The 18,272-nt window shown below is 58.9% G+C and overlaps 1 protein-coding gene across 1 annotated transcript; it reads left to right on the top strand.

Moving 5' to 3' along the window:
• Positions 1-544: 544 nt before the first annotated feature.
• Positions 545-17,262, top strand: Plxnb3 (plexin B3). Its single transcript, XM_048336417.1, is given in 36 exon segments — positions 545-1,284; positions 2,770-3,799; positions 4,183-4,362; positions 5,218-5,346; positions 5,434-5,534; positions 5,911-6,040; positions 6,227-6,383; positions 6,471-6,579; positions 6,663-6,777; positions 6,879-7,004; positions 7,090-7,206; positions 7,427-7,520; positions 7,604-7,773; positions 7,972-8,123; positions 8,790-8,895; positions 9,620-9,652; positions 9,654-9,751; positions 10,627-10,803; positions 11,198-11,393; positions 11,509-11,748; positions 11,833-11,994; positions 12,067-12,218; positions 12,308-12,408; positions 12,490-12,713; positions 12,868-13,046; positions 13,457-13,523; positions 13,900-14,227; positions 14,344-14,447; positions 14,543-14,636; positions 15,206-15,378; positions 15,500-15,660; positions 15,971-16,118; positions 16,270-16,334; positions 16,405-16,480; positions 16,601-16,675; positions 16,898-17,262. Coding segments are annotated over 35 exon segments (5,664 nt in total). The 5' UTR covers positions 545-1,284; positions 2,770-2,779; the 3' UTR covers positions 17,003-17,262.
• The last annotated feature ends 1,010 nt before the right edge of the window (positions 17,263-18,272 follow it).

Below are 18,272 nucleotides of genomic sequence, written 5' to 3'. Positions count from 1 at the left end.
AGGAGAAGCCAGAGTTTGGGTGTATGTAGGTTCAACTAGCCCAACCCGTTGTGAATGAAGCCTGGGGGCATGGTGTCCCCACGTGGAGTGGCACTGGAACTAGGACGTAAGGAACAGTGCTCTGCTCCTCAAAATGGGAGAGCTGGAAGCTTCCAGAAGCGGGGGTACAGGGTGGGGAGGCAGCCTACCTGTGTCACCTCCCCCACAGTCGCCCAACCGGCTCAGCCAGTGGCAGCTGCCACCTTCTGTCTAGCTCTGGCTGCTACCAAGCAGTATGGGGGAGGCAGGACCCCGACTGTGGGCCCGGAGATGAGCAGCCCCAAGGTACTCCCGAAGGCTGGCAGTGAGCCCAGCTGCCACTCCCCCCTGCCTCCTGCTCGGAGATCTAGCCCCATCCTCGGAGGGGCTTCTCCTGGGGGCGGGGAGGGGAGCCCGCACCGGCGCCCGTCTGAAGCTGGAGTTGCAGTCCGAGCTTCACCCCCTCCCTGGCAACATCGTCCCGCCGCTTTCCCCACTGTCATGCGGTACCTGGCACAACTTTTGCCAGTGTGCAGGGGGCAGGGCTGGATGGAGACCGTCTTAGTCCAGGCCAGAGGGTGGGGGCGAAAGTGCTGTGCACGGGGCTGCCTTTGTTACTGCCTCCTCTGCCCAGCGTGGACAAAGGCAGGCATTGAGGACCAGGACTGGCACTTGAGCCAGGCACCAAGGCTACCGAGGCCGAAGATGGTATGTAGGGGCTCGGTGGCCCTGGCTCTCCAGTGGAGGCACTGAGGTCCACCCTGTGCCCTTCACTGGGCCCTGGGGGAACTCAGGGAGGGGCACCCTGGGCTGGCACTGGAGCTGTGGGCCAGATAGGAAGGAAACCCTGCCCCTTTGTCCTCAGATCCCAGCGGGGTGGCTCCCTGGAGGTGGAGAGTCAGGGAGCCCCCTGGGCAGCACAGCCTGCCCGAGTGGGGGTAAGAGCACCAGATAGTGGGTCCATGGCCTGGGCCTCCAGACAGAGGGGACATTGTTGGGGTGGAGGCAGGGCTGCCTTGGCCCGGACAGTATTGACAAAGCTGCCAGCTGTGGTGGAGCCCGGTCGCCAGGCCCTTGCCCCCATCCCCCACCCCCTTCCTCCCCCAGGGCCAGCATGAATGGGGCAAAACTCAACTATCTCCCTCCCACTCAGGACAATGACCCCCACAGCCATCTTGTGCCCGTCACCACTGCCCTGGGGCAGTTGATCTGAGGAGACGTGCCACGCTGCCCAGGAGACGCCAGCGCCGTGACTCCTCAGTGGAGGTAAGTGCCTGCGCCTTGCATTCCCAGCTACGGCTCTGGGAGGGGCAGGGGAAAGAGCCCAGGACGGGGCCTAGGACACTGCAGCCTTGGCACGGGGCTTCAACGTCCTGTGCCTCCCCAGAGGGCGAGCCTCCTCTCTCCAGCCATACCCACCACACGCTGCGTCTGCACACTCAGGGTCAGAGGAAGTGCCTGCCTATGCCCTTGCTGTCTGTGTTCCTGAGATAAGGGGCTAAGGGGCCTTCCTGAGTGGCAGTGGAGAACTCCTGGCTGACATATGCGCACTCAGCTGTGTAGACTCTAGCGGAACTCAGGGACTGCTACCAATTCCTGCCCCCTTCCCAGGGCCCTGCCTAGGGTCTCTTCTGTCTGTCACCTAAGCAGCCAGCAAGAGCAGGGCTGCTTCTGGTAGTGACTTCTGCCTACGGCTGGGGCTGGGGCATGGCAGGAGCTGCACTTAGTGTCCCTCAGCTGAGGGTGTGGTACCCCACTCTTGCTGTTTGAGGCTCAGACTCAGTGTCCCCTCCAGGCACACCCCGGGACTACCTCAGTTGAGTTTCCCCTCCCTCTTACTTCTTCCCCTTTCGTCAACTTGTTCTTTTTCACCTTTCCACATCAACACTCCCACACCAAGGCCCTTGTGATGCCCCAACAGCCCCTGATTGCTGGGGTCCATGGGCCAGGGGGGCAAGCCCCCCACCCCACCCGCTGCATCCCGCTGTGCTTTCTGGTGTTGTGGCATCCTCTAGCTGGCTTCCAGCTCTCCCCTTTGCCCCTGTGCTAGCCACCCCCAGACTAGGGCTGTCTATGGCCTGGCCTTGGCCACGTGGCTATTCCTGTCTGGTGAGGCAGGTAAGGCCACAGGCCACGTCTCTCCCTCGCTTCTCTTAAAGTGGATGAGGGTCTCTCTGTGCAGCTGAGACCATGGTTCTCTCTCCCTGTTCCTTTGCTATGTATGAGGACCCTGCCTTGCCCCCCAAGAGCCTCGTTCCTCTTGTCCCCTGTCTTGTCTGAGCACAGGGTCATTCTGTAGCTGGGGCTTTCATTTGTCTGCCTCCTCCCATCTCCCTCCCCTTTGCTGCCCACTCTGTCATTCAGAGTTGCGCTGGTCCTACTCTCCTCTGTTCTCATCCAGATGCATATGAAGGAGAAGACGACATAATTCTGTCCTTGTGTGTGTCCATGCCCTCATCCCTACCCGTGTCTTTCTCTAACTCATGGACACTTTCTTTGTCCTTTTTTCTGTCCTCTTCTCTCTGGCTGCTTTGCTCTGTGTTCTCTGTGTCTTTTTCTGTCTGTGTCTTTTAGGCTTCCTCCCCTCCTCCCTTCCTGACTATGAACCTCTCTCTTTTTGCGTCTCCACACTGTCTTTCTTGGGCCCCGTCTCTGTGCTGGTTCAGTGCCCAGTCTCCACCTCGGCCCCTCTGCCCCGACCTGTGCCCGTGGGGAGTGCGGCCGGGCCTCACGCTGACGGCTCTCCCACAGGCCCCCAGCGATGGCGCGCTGGCCTCCCTTCTGCCTCCACCTCCTGCTATTGCTGCTCCCATCCTTGTTTGGAGCCCATCGCTTCTCTGCCCCCAACACCACCTTGAACCACCTGGCGCTGGCCCCGGGCAAGGGCACACTCTACGTGGGAGCCGTGAACCGCCTCTTCCAGCTCAGCCCTGAGCTGCAGGTGGAGGCCGTGGCCATCACCGGCCCTGTGGTCGACAGTCCTGACTGCGTGCCCTTCCGGGACCCAGCCGAGTGCCCCCAGGCGCAGCTCACTGATAATGCCAACCAGCTGTTGCTGGTGAGCAGCAGGGAGCAGGAGCTGGTGGCTTGTGGGCAGGTAAGGCAAGGTGTGTGTGAGAAGCGGCGCCTGGTGAATGTGACTGAGGTGCTGTACCAGGCTGAAGACCCTGGGGATGGGCAGTTTGTGGCTGCCAACACCCCAGGAGTGGCCACAGTGGGCCTAGTGGTGCCCTTGCCAGGCCAAGACCTCTTGTTGGTGGCCAGAGGCCTAGCAGGAAAGCTGTCGGCGGGAGTGCCACCACTCACTGTGCGCCAGCTGGCCGGGCCGCAGCCCTTCTCAAGCGAAGGCCTGGGCCGCCTGGTGGTGGGCGACTTTTCAGACTACAACAACAGCTACGTGGGGGCCTTTGCTGATGCCCACTCTGCCTACTTCGTTTTCCGCCGCCGAGGGGCCCGGGCCCAGGCTGAGTACCGCTCGTATGTGGCCCGTGTCTGCCTGGGGGATGCCAACCTTTACTCCTATGTGGAAGTGCCCTTCGCCTGCCAGGGCCAAGGCCTCATCCAGGCTGCCTTCCTTGCCCCTGGCACCTTGTTAGGGGCATTTGCTGCAGGCCCGAAGGGGACATCTGGGGCTCTGTGTGCCTTTCCCCTGGCCGAGCTGGATAGGAGCATGGAGGAGGCCCGGCGACTCTGCTACACGAGTGGCGGCCGGGGCTCCAACGGCATAGAGGAAGCCACTGTGGAGTATGGTGTCACATCACGTTGTGTCACTCTGCCCCCCGTAAGTACCAAAGGCCTGACTCCCAAATCCTGACGCTGGCTCCCGCCTTCCCTGGCTTGTGTCGCTTGCCCGTCTCTCGAGCCCTCTCCTCGTGGGGCAGGGGGCAGGGGTGCTCTTGGCTGCAGAATGTCAATGGGAGCCAACTCTGGCTCTACGTTTCCTGCCTCAGCCTGATTCTGCACATCTTTGTCCATGAGAGCAGCTTGGGGTGTCACGGAGCTCAGGGCCCCAGTCTTCTGCCCCCTCAGCTCACATTCCTCTGCTTCTAGGTCCTTCCCGGCTCCCTTCTCGCTGTCTGCTTTGCTCTCCTCTGCCAACTGTCTTCGGCCTAGGGGAGTGACCTATCGCTCCTGGGAGCTCATTCAGCACTCCTTGCCATCTAGGACTCTCCGAAATCATACCCCTGTGGTGATGAACATACCCCCAGCCCAATTTCTGGCCGCCAGCCCCTGGAGGCGCAGCCTCTGCTCCAGCTGGAGCAGCCCATCAGTGCCGTGGCAGCCCTCCAGGCAGATGGGCACACAATAGCTTTCCTGGGGGACACCCAGGGCCAGCTGCATAAGGTAAGAGCCTGACCAGTGGAGGTGGTGCCCTACGTAGCCCAGCCTTGCTTCCAGTCCAGATGCTTTTGCTGCCAGTGGCTCAGGGAAGTTCCCCAATACCTAGCCCTTCTCAACCTGCCTCCTGCTCCTGGGTCACATTGTCCTGCCACACTTTGACCTTTCGTTTTTCTTGGCCAGTCCTGGGGCTTGAACTCAGGGCCTGAGCACTGTCCCTGGCTTCTTTTTGCTCAAGGCTAACATTCTACCACTTGAGCCACAGCGCCACTTCCAGCTTTTTTCTATATATGTGGTGCCGAGGACTTGAACCCAGGGCTTCATGAATACTAGGCGAGCACTTTGCCACTAGGCCATGTTCCCAGCCGCACTTTCACTTCCTCCTGAGGCTCTTAGGTGACTCACCATGACCCTCCCTACGTTCTCTAATGGGAATCAGTGGTCAAAGTGGATAAGCATGAGTACCATGGAGGCCTGGCCCCAGAAATCTCTTCTGGACAAACTCTTGCCTCCTAGTAACTTGCTTATCAAACGCTGTGGCTGCTCTCCTGCATGACAGAATGGCTCTGGCATCTGAGGACCTCATTCAGGGTGTCCCTGCTGTCCCAGTGTTGTGGCTTCCTGGAGAGTGCCTGTAGCCCTGAGGGGTGCAGAGTGGGGAAAGTGATACAACCCTCCTCCAAGGCCTAACAGGAAAGGGAGTGGCTGGGGGGGGGGGGAAGGGAAAGTTACTTCCTGACACTCCTAATGTTCCCTGCTAGGAAGAGATCATGAACCTTGCATGGCCAGTTTCTGGCCATGTGGAGAGCTGGCCTTGGCTTGGGAGGATGGCCCAAGTCCTGTCCTTGTGCCCCTGCCCAGGTCTTTCTCAACGGCTCTCAAGGCCAGGTATATCATTCTCAACAAGTGGGGCTGCCGGGCTCAGCCATCAGCCCAGACCTGCTGGTGGATAGCAGTGGTGGCCACCTCTATGTCCTAACTGCCCAACAGGTGAGACCTGTCCCAAGCATGGTGGAGGAGGAACTCCACAAGGCCTGAGTCTCTAGCTGTCTTATCTCTCCCTTGCTGTCTGTACAGGTGGACCGGGTGCCGGTGGCAGTCTGCCCTCAGTTCCTGGACTGTACTAGCTGCCTTCTAGCCCGGGACCCATTGTGTGGTTGGTGCATCCTTCAGGGCAGGTGAGTGTGGGGTCTGAGCCCTGGCTTGAGTGCACAGGTGTATGGGCTGAGTTTAGCTTGCTTAGTAGACTCAGGATGTCTGTGAATTCCTCCAGCCTGCTAAGCCTGATTGCCCAGCCTGTTCATGTCTCATTTCCAGAGCGCAGCCTCAGGTCCACGCCTGTCACATCTCCAAGACCCTTTTTCAACAGCTAGTGTCCCTTTGCCCATTTCAACTCCCCTCCAGCCAGGCTCCGTGCAGCAGCCCAGGAATCCCTAAGGGCCATGCCAAGGCTGCTCCCTCTCACTCAGAGTCAAGGCCCAAGTCTCATCCCCGTGCGACCAATCATCCAAGCCTGGGGTCCACACAGTGACTCAGTGGACCCCTGCCTGGCAGGTGTACCCGGAAAGGCCAATGCAGACGGGCAGCCCAGCCAAACCAGTGGTTATGGAGCTATGAGGATAGTCGCTGTCTCCACATCCAGAGCCTGCTGCCAGCCCATCACGCCCGCCAGGAGCAAGGCCAGGTGAGTGCCTGGCACTGTTCATCCTCGGGGCACCATGGCCCCTGCCAGTGGGGGGATGGCCCTCTCCCTGCCTCTTGTCCAACTCCTCCCTCAAAGCTGCTGCTCCTGTCCCAGCGTGGCCCTGAACTTCATGCCACCCAGCTCCACTCTGGGGCTTTCTCTCTGTTTCCCTCTCATGTATCCCAGGTGATCTTGTTTGTGCCTCGGCTGCCCAACCTGGCTGGGGATGAATACTTCCATTGTGCCTTTGGGGACCATGACAGTCTGGCTCAGGTAGAAGGGTCCCACGTGACCTGTCTCACCCCTCCCCAAGACCAGGTGCCACTTAACCCTCCAGGCACAGGTGAGGGGGTCTCCTGGGTAGCAGTCCAAAGCTAGAACTGTAGTGGGCAGGAGCCACGTGACCTCTGCTACCACTGTCCCCTCCCAGACCATGTCACCTTGCCCCTGGCCGTGATGTTTGAGGATGTGACTGTGGCTGCCACCAACTTCTCCTTCTATGACTGCAGCGCTGTGCAGGCCTTGGAGGTGGCTGCCCCGTGAGTTTCTGGGTCTGGCTCCTCGTGGGCAGGGGTGGCAACCCCAGACAGCTCCCAGCCTGAGCAGACTCCTGCCCCTGCAGGTGCCGCGCCTGTGTGGGCAGCCTGTGGCGGTGCCATTGGTGCCCCCGGAGCAACCACTGCATACACGGAGAGCACTGCCTGGAGGGGGAGAAGACAGTCTACAGTGCCCAGGAGGTGGGTCTCCCTTCGCCGGCTTAGCCTCCCATGACCACCCATACAGGCCAGAGGAGCAGGCCCTTGGTTTTTCAAAGGGCTAAAGCCTCTCATTTCTCCAGGTGGACATCCAGGTGCGTGGCCCAGAGGCTTGCCCCCAGATTGAAGGCCTGGAAGGTCCCCAGTTGGTGCCTGTGGGCTGGGAGAGCCATTTGAGCCTGCATGTTCGGAATCTCCACTATTTCCAAGTGAGTAGTCAGGCCGGAAGGCAGGGCTGCCTGATGGGGGGAGGTGACAGTGTCCAGAGGCCTGAGTTTGTGCCTGTCCCCCCAGGGCCTGCCTGCCCACTACTACTGCTGGCTGGATCTGCCAGAAAAACTGAAGAGGATAGCAGCCTCCCTAGAGAACACAGCTGGAGACGCAGGCGTCATTCACTGCCAGGCCCAGCAGGTGGGAGGCTGCCCTGTCCGCTTCTCCTACCACCGGACCCTCACCAGCCAGCCCAGTCCCCACGTTTCTGTCCCTCCACTCCACTCTGCCCACACCATGGGCGTGTGTCAGGAGCAGCACCCTGAGCTCTCCATCTCATTCTAGGGGTGGGATGTCCTGGTGGAGACGGGGGGGGGGGGTGCCGAGATGTCCCAAGACTCACCCTGCCCTCTGCCCACAGTTCCACTTGTCTCCGTCCCAGCGGGAGCTCCCCGTGCCTGTTTATGTCACTCGGGGTGACGTGCAACGTCTGGACAATGCTCAAGCTCTTCATGGTGAGCCGCAGGGACAGCAAGGCAGGCCGAGGCAGGGAGGACAGCACAAGGGCGGAGTCTCAGCCTCTGCTTGGCTCCCTTAGTGACCCTGTATGACTGCGCTGTGGGCCACCCGGACTGCAGCCACTGCCAGGCCGCCAATGGGAGCCTGGGCTGCGTGTGGTGCAGCGACGGGCAGCCTGCCTGTCGCTATGGACCGCTGTGCCCGCCAGGCTCCGTGGAGCCGCTGTGTCCCACGCCCAGCATTGATGCGGTGAGCTCCCTGCCCGCAGGGCTGAAGATAAGAGGGGGGTCACTTCCCAGCCGCTCCGCACTCTCCCTCCTCCCCTGGCTCCTGCCGCCCGCTAGTCCTCGGCAGCTCGGTTCAGCCGCAGTCTGACTGGCGGAGCACCCTGCTGCTCAGTGAGGTGCACATTTGGGGAACCTCATCCGCCATCCTTCCTTGCTATAGATTGAGCCCCTGACTGGCCCCCCGGAGGGTGGCTTGGCCCTCACCATCCTGGGCTCCAACCTGGGCCGGGACTTTGCCGATGTGCAGGACGTTGTGAGCGTGGCTGGACAGCCCTGTAGTCCCGACCGCTTTCTCTACCGCACCTCCACCCGGTGAGGCACCTGGGCGCCAGCGGGTGGGTGGGGCGCTGATCCAAGTGGACCCTCAGAACCCCCCGCCGGCCCGAGCCCGGTGCACTGCCATCTGAGAATCATGCTAGGAAGCCAGGCTGGGCAGGAAGAACACACACTCGTATCTCTAATATACTATGAACATTTTTTTAAAAGCCAGAAGTGGAGGGGCTGGGAATGTGGCCTAGTGGTAGAGCGCCTGCCTCATATACATGAAGCCCTGAGTTCGATTCCTCAGCACCACATATACAGAAAAAAAGCCAGGCTTGGCGCTGTGGTTCAAGTGGCAGAGTGCTAGCCTTGAGCGGGAAGAAGCCAGGGACAGTGCTCAGGCCCTGAGTCCAAGGCCCAGGACTGGCAAAAAAAAAAAAAAAAAAAAGCCAGAGTGGAGCTGTAGCTCCAGTGGTAGAGTGCTAGCTTTGAGCCTAGGTGTCCAGGCCCTGAATTCAAGCCAACAACTGACACCAAAATAAAGAAAGAAACTGGCCACCCAGAGAGAAGGGAAGCTTGTGGCCAAGAAATGTGGGGCCCTGGGTCAGAGCAGAAAAGGAAAACAAGCATGGGAGGGAGAGAAGCCAGCTAGGCTGCAGCTGGCAGGCTGCCCAACCACTGCAGGGCCCTGAGCAGCTACTGACCTTGGCTTCACAGGATTGTGTGTGTGACATCTCCTGCCCCCAATGGCACTGTGGGGCCAGTCCAAGTGGCCATTAAGAGTCGGCCACCTGGCATCTCAACCCAGCACTTCACCTATCAGGTGAGTGCTTTCCCTGCAGCAGTCCTAATGGAGGAGACGGTGGGAAAGAAGGAGAGCATTAGCATGGCGGGAAGGGGGTGGGGGTGGGGTTACCTAGTGAGAACATCAAACTGGTTCCCAGGCTGTACATCCAAGTGGGAGACCACACGATCTTGGTGAAGACCATCTAGGGGAGGTGCAGGAAGGCAAGGACACTGCCACTGGCAGCTGTCCAGGAGGGAGGTGGATGGCAGCAGACAGCAAGCACAGTAGGCAGCCAGGCCAGTCTGGGCACAGAGCTGTCAGAACTTGTTAAAGGCCTAGCTGCCTGAAGGAGCAGGGGACTGTGGGAGTGGGAAAGCCCCACATGCTAACCTACTCCCTGCGTGTGCAGTGTGCCACTGCTGGAGTAGGAAGAGCAGGATAGGAGAAGGTTAGGACCAGGAGTGCTGCTTGTCACCTGCAGTACCCCAATGGGCAAGTGGATCTCAGTGTTTAGAGCGCAGGGTTTGGAGGCATGCGAGCTATCCCATGCGAGAGGCACTGGCAGTGACAGAAGAGCCCTCCTTCCAGGGCAGTGGCAGGCAGGGAAAGCCCTGCCCAGTGCAGGGTTGCAGAGGGAGCGCACAGTGCTTGTAACCTTGAGAAACCAAGAGGCAGGCCTGCCCTTTACAACTCTAGCGCCTTAAGAATAGGTAGCATAAGGCCAAGCTGTCTTCCTACCTCAGTCTTCTCTGTTCTCCAGGACCCCATCCTGCTGGGCCTGAGTCCTCTGTGGGGGCCCCCAGGCAGGGGGCACCCAGCTCACCATCCATGGGAAGCATCTCCAGACAGGAGGCAACATCAGCGCCTTTGTGGGTGGCCAACCTTGCCCCATGTGAGTATCCAGCTGTGCTGCCCGCTAGGCATGGGGGCTGATGGCCTCCAGCGAGCCTGGCTGCTCAGTACAGGGCACTTCCAGCAGGCCTTAGTATCCACTGTGCTACAGTGGGGACAGTGTGCCGGGCGAGATCAGAGCAAAGTCCATGAGATTCTTCAGTTAACCACCAAAAGCCAGAAGTGGAGTCATGCTCAAGTAGTACAATACCATCCTTTTAAAAACAATTTTTTTTTAGATTTCTAAGTTCTCCAGGTCGTATGTCCCTGTGAAGTTCTCAATCCTGCAGAACACACACAACAAAAGCTAGTTGAAAACAAACACATAGACGTCTTTGACATAAATATCATAAATACTTCAAACAAAATTCTGTTGCAAATCTCGAAATTAACCTAATAACCCCTTAAAAATCTAGAATAAGTTGAGAGTTGCAAACTTGCTTTCCTCATCAAATTATTTACCAAACTGAGAACACCATCCTTGAATGACAAAGCTAAGGGATAGTGCTGAGGCTCTGAATTCAAGCCCCAGTACAGGCACAATGATTGATAGATGATAGAGATAGATAGATAGATAGATAGATAGATAGATAGATAGATAGATAGATAGATAGATAGATAGATAGATGATAGACATAGATAGTTAGATGATATACATAGATAGATAGATAGATAGATATAGATAAATGATATAGATAGATAGATAGATAGATAGATAGATAGATAGATAGATAGATAGACAGATAGATAATAGAGTCATCAAGTTGCAAGAGAAGTGTTATTATGCCCAATCTCTGCCCCTGTTGAAGAACGCGAGTGGGGCTGTTGGAGAGCAGTAATGAGAGCCTAAGGAGAACTATGTCCTTCACTCTGCAGCCTGGAGCCTGTATGTCCAGAAGCCATTGTGTGCCGTACCCTGCCCCAGGCCACGCCAGGAGAAGCAGTGGTCCACGTGGTTTTTGGACACGCCGAACGCAAGCTGCTCACCACTCCTTTTCACTACACGGCCAACCCGCAGCTTGTGGCAGCAGAGCCCAGTGTCAGCTTCCGGGGGTGAGCAGCCTATACACCGAGTCAGAGGGAAAACGGGAGCCAGGTGCCCATGGCTCCTGCCTGTCATCCCAGCTCCTCAGGAGGCTGAGGTCTGAGGATCACGGTTCAAAGCCAGCCTGGGCAGGACAGTTTGTGAGATTCTTGTGTCCAATAAATTACCCAAAGGCCAGATATGGTGCTGTGCCCCAAGTGGTAGAGTGCTAGCCTTGAGCTGAAGACCTCAGGGACAGTGCCCAGGCCCTGAGTTCAAGTCCAAGGATCAGATGTGCACGTGCATGTGCGTGCACACACACACACACACACACACACACACACACACACGAAGATGGGTGAGTTGGGGCTGGGCCGGGCTGCCCTGCGCCCTTGTCCCTCTCTGACTTGCATCTGGCACAGGGGGTGGGCGGCTCATCCGCGTCAGGGGCACAGGCCTGGATGTGGTCTGGCAGCCCTTGCTGTCTGTGTGGCTGGAAGCTGAGACAGAGGACAAGACGTTGCAGGCCCAGCCTCAGGACCTGAACTCAAGGAGGAGCTGCGGTGCCCCCGCTCCAGACCCCCATGCCTGCATTCTGCTTGAGGGGGGCTTGTTGCAAGTAGGTCTCCCCACCCCATGTCCAGCAAAGGAGGCAGGCTTGGCTAGCACGTCGTCGGGAGGGTGCGGAGGAGCCCCCGGCTAACTGGACGGCAACCCGTCCTCTCTTACCCCAGTGCTCCACAGTGTGCATCGTCAACTCGTCCAGCCTGCTCCTGTGCCGCAGCCCTGCGGTGCCCGAGGGGGCCCGCCCGAAGAGAGTGTTCTTCGCCCTGGACAACGTGCATGTGGACTTCCCCAGTGCCAGTGGGGGCCAGGCTTTCCTGTACCAGCCCAATCCCCGTCTGGCCCCGCTAAGCCGGGAGGGGCTCACCCGCCCGTACCGCCTCAAGCCCGGCCACGTCTTGGATGTAGAGGTGAGCTGGCTGCCACTCGGCATCGCCAGGGGGCCGGCGCCGTGCGCAGCGTCAGCAGGCTTAGGCTCGTGGTGTGTATTCCAGGGGGAGGGCCTCAACCTGGGGATCAGCAAGGAGGAGGTGAGAGTGCACATCGGTGACGGCGAGTGCTTGGTGAAGACGCTCACACTCACCCACCTGTACTGCGAGCCCCCCCCACGGGCCCCTCAGCCTGCCAACAGCTCTACTGGCCTGCCGCAGTTCGTGGTGAGTGTGCCCGGCCCCCGCCATGCGCACGCCGGGGCCGCGGGCTGCAGCTCAGGACTCCCTCCCACGCAGGTGCAGATGGGCAATGTGCGCCTGGCGCTGGGCCCGGTGCAGTACGAGGCGGAGCCCACGGTGGCCACCTTCCCCGTGGAGGCGCAGGTGGGCCTGGGCGTGGGGGTGGCCGTGCTGGTCACTGCCGTGCTGCTCCTCACCCTCATGTACAGGTGAGTGCACCCCCAGCTTGCCTGCTTTGTGACGAACAGGGGGTCCCCAGCACAGGGCGCACGCAGGGACACCTGGCCTCTGTTGGCAGGCACAAGAGCAAGCAGGCCCTGCGGGACTACCAGAAAGTTCTAGTGCAGCTGGAGAACTTGGAGACTGGGGTGGGCGACCAGTGCCGCAAAGAGTTCACAGGTATGGGGCTTGGAGTTAGGGTGAGGGGGCAGAGGGCCCTACGAGGCCTGAACCCCCAACTTGGTGGTTCCTTGCCTACAGACCTAATGACTGAGATGACGGACCTCAGCAGCGACCTGGAGGCCAGCGGGATCCCCTTCCTGGACTACCACACTTACGCCGAGCGGGCCTTCTTCCCCGGCCACGGTGGCTGCCCATTGCGGCCCGGGTTGGAGGGGTGTGGGGAGGAGGGCCGCCGAGCCACCGTGTGCCAGGGCCTCACCCAGCTCTCCAACCTGCTCAACAGCAAGCTCTTCCTCCTCACAGTGAGCCCCCCGCCGACACTCGAGGGTGGGGTGGGCAGGGGGGAGCCTCATCTGGCAGCAAGGTGGGCTGGGGCCGGGTCAGACCGGGCAAGAGGCGTGACAAGAGACGGGGATGCAGGCCATTTCTCGAAGTGAATGCCAGCTCCCTGCCTAGCTCATCCACACCCTGGAGGAGCAGCCCAGCTTCTCCCAGAGGGACCGCTGCCACGTGGCTTCCCTGCTGTCCCTGGCACTGCACAACAAGCTGGAGTACTTGACTGACATCATGAGGACCTTGCTTGGTGACCTGGCGGCCCATTACATCCATAAGAACCCCAAACTTATGCTGCGCAGGTTGGCCTGGACACAGTGGCAGGGGCACGGGGGGCCACACTGACCTGTCTTCACCAGATTCTGGGTGGGCTCTGCCCCTGGGGTGCTAGACCAGGAGCCCTGGGAACATGGTTAAAAGGGGAGTTGAGGCTGGGCGCCAGTGGCTCACACCTGGAATCCTAGCTCCTCAGAAGACTGAGATCTGAGGATCACAGTTCAAACCCAGCAGGAAAGTCCGTAAGACTCTGACTTCCAATAATCACCAAAAAGCCAGAGGTGGAAGTGTAGATGAAGTGGTAGAGTGCTGGCCCTGAGCAAAAAAGCTAAGGGACAGCTCTCAGGCCTTGTGTTCAAGCTGTAGGACTAACACACAAGAGGCGGGGGGAGATTGAAAATCATCATTACCAGAGACCCGGGCCTCCTCCCCACAGGACAGAGACCATGGTGGAGAAGCTGCTCACCAACTGGCTGTCCATCTGTCTCTATGCCTTCCTGAGGGTAAGGGGCATTGTCCATTCTATGCCATCAACCCTAGGTGGCACCCTTCTGCTGTCCTGACACTGAGAAGCGGGCTCTCTGACTTGTGCCCAAATGCCCCTAGGGCCTGTGGGTGGGACTTGGACAGGCCATTAAATTCATGTCCTAAAATCCTTCTCCCTGCTTAGCCGATCCACAATGAAGCCGAGCAAGAGTGTTGGAAAGGGAAGGCTCCAGACTCTTTCCCTAGCTGGATGTGGGTCAGAGGCGAGAGGGGCTGGAGGCCCCAGTGCCCAGGCTTGCTAAGGGCCCCTGTGCTTTCCCTCCTTACCGGAGGCAGCTCCTCCCGCTCCCATCATGCCCTGTAGTCAATGCCTATCCCTCTTGGTGGTTGCAGGAGGTGGCTGGCGAGCCCCTGTACATGCTTTTCCGAGCCATAAAGTACCAGGTGGACAAGGGCCCTGTGGATGCCGTAACAGGCAAGGCCAAGCGGACGCTGAATGATAGCCACCTGCTGCGAGAGGACGTGGACTTCCAGCCCCTGACACTGATGGTGCTTCTGGGCCCAGGGGCTGGCGGGGTGGCAGGAAGCGGTGAAGTACAGCGAGTGCCAGCCAGGGTGCTGGACACCGACACCATCACCCAGGTGAAGGAGAAGGTGTTGGACCAAGTCTACAAGGGCACCCCTTTCTCCCAGAGGCCTTCAGTGCAGGCCCTAGACCTTGGTGAGAGTGCTGCCCCCTCCATCTCCACCCCCTGCCTCGCCTACTGGCAGCCATTTAGTCTTAGCCACGGGGAACTGGGGAGCAGAGTGTGCCAATGTCCTTCCCTGGGTCCTCAGAGTGGCGCTCAGGTCTGGCTGGCCACCTAACGCTGTCAGATGAGGACTTGACCTCAGTGACTGAAAACCACTGGAAGCGGCTCAACACCCTGCAGCACTACAAGGTGCCCGTGGGTGGCAACAAAGTGGGGTGAGCGGGCTGCAGGGCATGTTTCAGGGCAGCAAAGAGCTCAAAGTCTGCTCCACTCCGTGCCTCCAGGTCCCCGATGGAGCCACGGTGGGGCTCATCCCGCAGCTGCGCAATGGCGGCGCTGTGTCACAGAGCCTGGCCCAGAGCTGCCCTTCTGGAGAGAGTGAGTGTCTTGGCCCACACATGCCCAACTGTCAGGAGGGCCATCGGGACTAGGTTGGGCGCTAGGCTAGATTCCCCACAGAGCAAGGCTGAGCAGGTGGGGACACCACTTACGCCATCTGACTCACGGGTCCCCCCACCCCACCTGGCCACTGGGGGCAGCCAAAGGTGTGCAAGTTTCAAGCCCATGGACGTCAGGTTGAGCAAACTCCTGGGTCATGGCCACCCTCCCCTCTTTGCTTTCTTTTTTTTGTTGTTGTTTTGTTGCCAGTCCTGGGGCTTGGACTCAGGGCCTGAGCCCTGTCCCTGGCTTCTTCTTGCTCAAGGCTAGCACTCTGCCACTTGAGCCACAGCGCCACTTCTGGCCGTTTTCTGTATATGTGGTGCTGGGGAATCGAACCCAGGGCCTCGTGTATCCGAGGCAGGCACTCTTGCTACTAGGCCATATCCCCAGCCTCCCCTCTTTGCTTTCTATTCTGCCCAGCGGGAGTGGGGGGCTACACATCCTAGGCCAAGGGCACAGGTGGCGGGCGTGAGCGAAGCACTGAGGCCAGACGTCCATCCCCTCAGACATCCCCATGCTGGAGGACGCCGAGGAGGATGGGCTGCGGCTCTGGCACCTGGTGAAGGCGGCTGAGGAGCCAGAAGGGGCTAGAGCCAGGCACAGCAGTCTCCGGGAGCGGGAGCAGGAGCGGGCCAAGGCCATTCCAGAAATCTACCTCACCCGTCTATTGTCCATGAAGGTCAGCGTGGCCAGGACTGGGGGGTAGTCTGATTGAGTTGGGGAGCAGTGTGGCCGTGGAGAAGAAGGCTGAGCGGCCACTTGACACTGCCTCCCCCGTGCCCCTCATCCATGCCTTGCAGGGCACTCTGCAGAAGTTTGTGGATGACACGTTCCAGGCAATCCTCAGTGTGAACCGACCAGTCCCCATCGCCGTCAAGTACCTGTTTGACTTCCTGGATGAGCTGGCAGAGAAGCACGGCATCGAGGACCCGGAGACCCTGCACATCTGGAAGACCAACAGGTGGCTTTTCCACTCTCCCCATGCGCATGCTCCACTGAGCCACAGGGGCAAGGGCATTACTAGGGCATAGCAGTAGTTCTGAGACTAGAACCCAGCTTTGAAGCATCCACCTTGGGTAGCCGCATCCCTACCTCCCCTGCCCGCATGAGCGGATAGGAAGGTCGGTCAGGAGCCCAGGCCCGGGGCCATGGAGAACAAGGCATGGATCCCTGCTGCCCAGCTCCCAGCTCCAGTGGGGCTCTATTACCTGAGGATAGGGGCGTTCCACTGGCTAGCCAAGACTCATTTGCACACTCCCCATGCATCCCAGCCTGTTGCTGCGCTTCTGGGTGAACACCTTGAAGAACCCCCAGCTCATCTTTGACGTGCGAGTGCCTGACAATGTGGACGCCATCTTGGCTGTCATTGCACAGACCTTCATCGATTCCTGCACAGTCTCGGAACATAAAGTGGGCCGGGTGAGGACAGTGCTGGAGGAGGAGCTTGTGAGGGAAGGCACAGGGCCCCTGTGCAGAGCGGGGGAGGGGGTGTGTGACAGGAGGGCATCACAGGGCTAGGAGGTAGGGACGCTGGTCAGCTCACACCTTGTGCCTCCTCTCCCTGGAGCAGGATTCCCCGGTGAATAAACTGCTGTACGCCCGGGAGATCCCACGCTACAAGCAGATGGTGGAGAAGTAGGTGTCAGACATCAGGGCTGGGGGTGGGGGTAGGGCTGCCCTCCCCTAACTCTGCCGCCTCCTCTAGATATTATGCAGACATTCGCCAGAGCTCTCCCGCCAGCTACCAGGAGATGAACTCTGTTCTGGCTGAGCTCTCTGGGGTGAGATGGGGCTCAGGGTGTAGAGCCCTCCACACTGGATGGGGCTAGGGTGGGGAGCCTTGGGGCTTGAGGCCTGGCTAGGTAGGTCCTTACAGCTCTGCCCCCCCATGCTGTCTCCAGAACTACACCTCTGCCCCTCACTGTCTGGAGGCTCTGCAGGAACTCTACAACCACATCCACAGGTATTATGACCAGGTGAGGCCAAGGACACTCTGGAGGGGTGGGGTAAGGCACCTGGAGTAAGGTAAGCCAACGTAGAGGCCTCAGAACTTCCCTGGGGTGGGCCAATCCAGGCAGAGGGAAAGGAAGGTGCCAAGCGGAGCTGGACCAGCCTGTTGGGAAATGGGCCCCCTGGGAAGATGGAGGCGATAGTGGATGGCCCGGGGCCTCAGGCAAGTGCCTCTGCTGCCTTGACAGATCATCAGTGCCCTAGAAGAGGACCCCGTGGCCCAGAAGATGCAGCTGGCCTGCCGCTTGCAGCAAATTGCTGCCCTGGTCGAGAATAAAGTGACTGACTTGTGAACTTGGCCCACAGCGGCACTTACATTTCTTCAGCTTGGAGACTACTAGCAAGCAGTACTCAGCACTGGAAGTGTCTTAAGACTCCTGGACCAAGCCAGTGGCCAAAGAGGGGCTGGCAAAGCTTGGGTGTGATATGGTGTGCACCAACTACCCTTCCCAAGCTTATTTGTAATTTATTACAATCCTTACCCCTCTCCCACTGTATTTATTTGCTTGCTGGAGAATCACATTTGGGAATAAAATAGAAATACATCTTTTTAGAAAAAGGCTCAGTCTCAAGTCCCTGCCTTCCCCTGCAAGAGTCAACTTGAAAGCATTGGCAAAGCCCTGGGTTTGATACACTCACACACACACACACACACACACACACACACACACACACACACACAGAGAGAGAGAGAGAGTGAGAGACAGACAGAGACAGACAGAGAAGAAGAAGAAGGAGGAGGAGGAGGAGGAGGAGGAGGAGGAGGGGAGGGGAGGGGAGGGGAGGGGAGAGGAGAGGATCTTACTTTCCTTCCAGGGGAGGGGCGGGGAGGGGAGGGGAGGGGAGGGGAGGGGAGGGGAGAGGAGAGGAGAGGAGAGGAGAGGAGAGGAGAGGAGAGGACAGGAGAGGAGAGGACAGGAGAGGACAGGACAGGAGAGGAGAGGACAGGAGAGGAGAGGAGAGGACAGGAGAGGAGAGGACAGGAGAGGAGAGGAGAGGAGAGGAGAGGATCTTACTTTCCTTCCAGACACACACCAGGACCTGTAGCCTATTTTACACTTTCAGTGTAGTTGGGATGGCAGGCTCCAGTCAAGTAAGAGATATTTACTAACTTATTCAAGGTTATATAGCTAGTAGTGGGTTAGAGGTAAACTTCTGTCTACTCCAGAACTTTTGCTCCTAGCTACCCTTGTCCCTCACCTGTACACATACATGGTCATATCTTGTATAGGCTTAAGAATGAATGTGGGGCTGGGAATGTGGCTTAGTGGTAGAGTGCCTATCATGCATGAAGCTCTGGGTTCAATTCCCCAGCACCACATATATAGAAAATGGCCAGAAGCGGCGCTGTGGCTCAAGTGGTAGAGTGCTAGCCTTGAGCAAAAAGAAGCCAGGGACAGTGCTCAGGCCCTGAGTCCAAGCCCCAGGACTGGCCAAAAAAAAAAAAAAAAGCTTTCTAGAGAGCAAAAGTGATTGTCAGACTCACTTGCGCCCTACTAGTTGGCACCCACAGACAAAGCGAGGGCCCCTCTGCTGGTGTCCCCTACTCCCAGCCATGTTATG

The sequence above is a fragment of the Perognathus longimembris genome, chromosome 28 (assembly GCF_023159225.1).
Source record: "Perognathus longimembris pacificus isolate PPM17 chromosome 28, ASM2315922v1, whole genome shotgun sequence".
Taxonomy (NCBI): domain Eukaryota; kingdom Metazoa; phylum Chordata; class Mammalia; order Rodentia; family Heteromyidae; genus Perognathus; species Perognathus longimembris.
The sequence above is the reverse complement of the archived record's forward strand: the minus strand, read 5'-3'. Positions and strand labels throughout refer to the sequence as shown.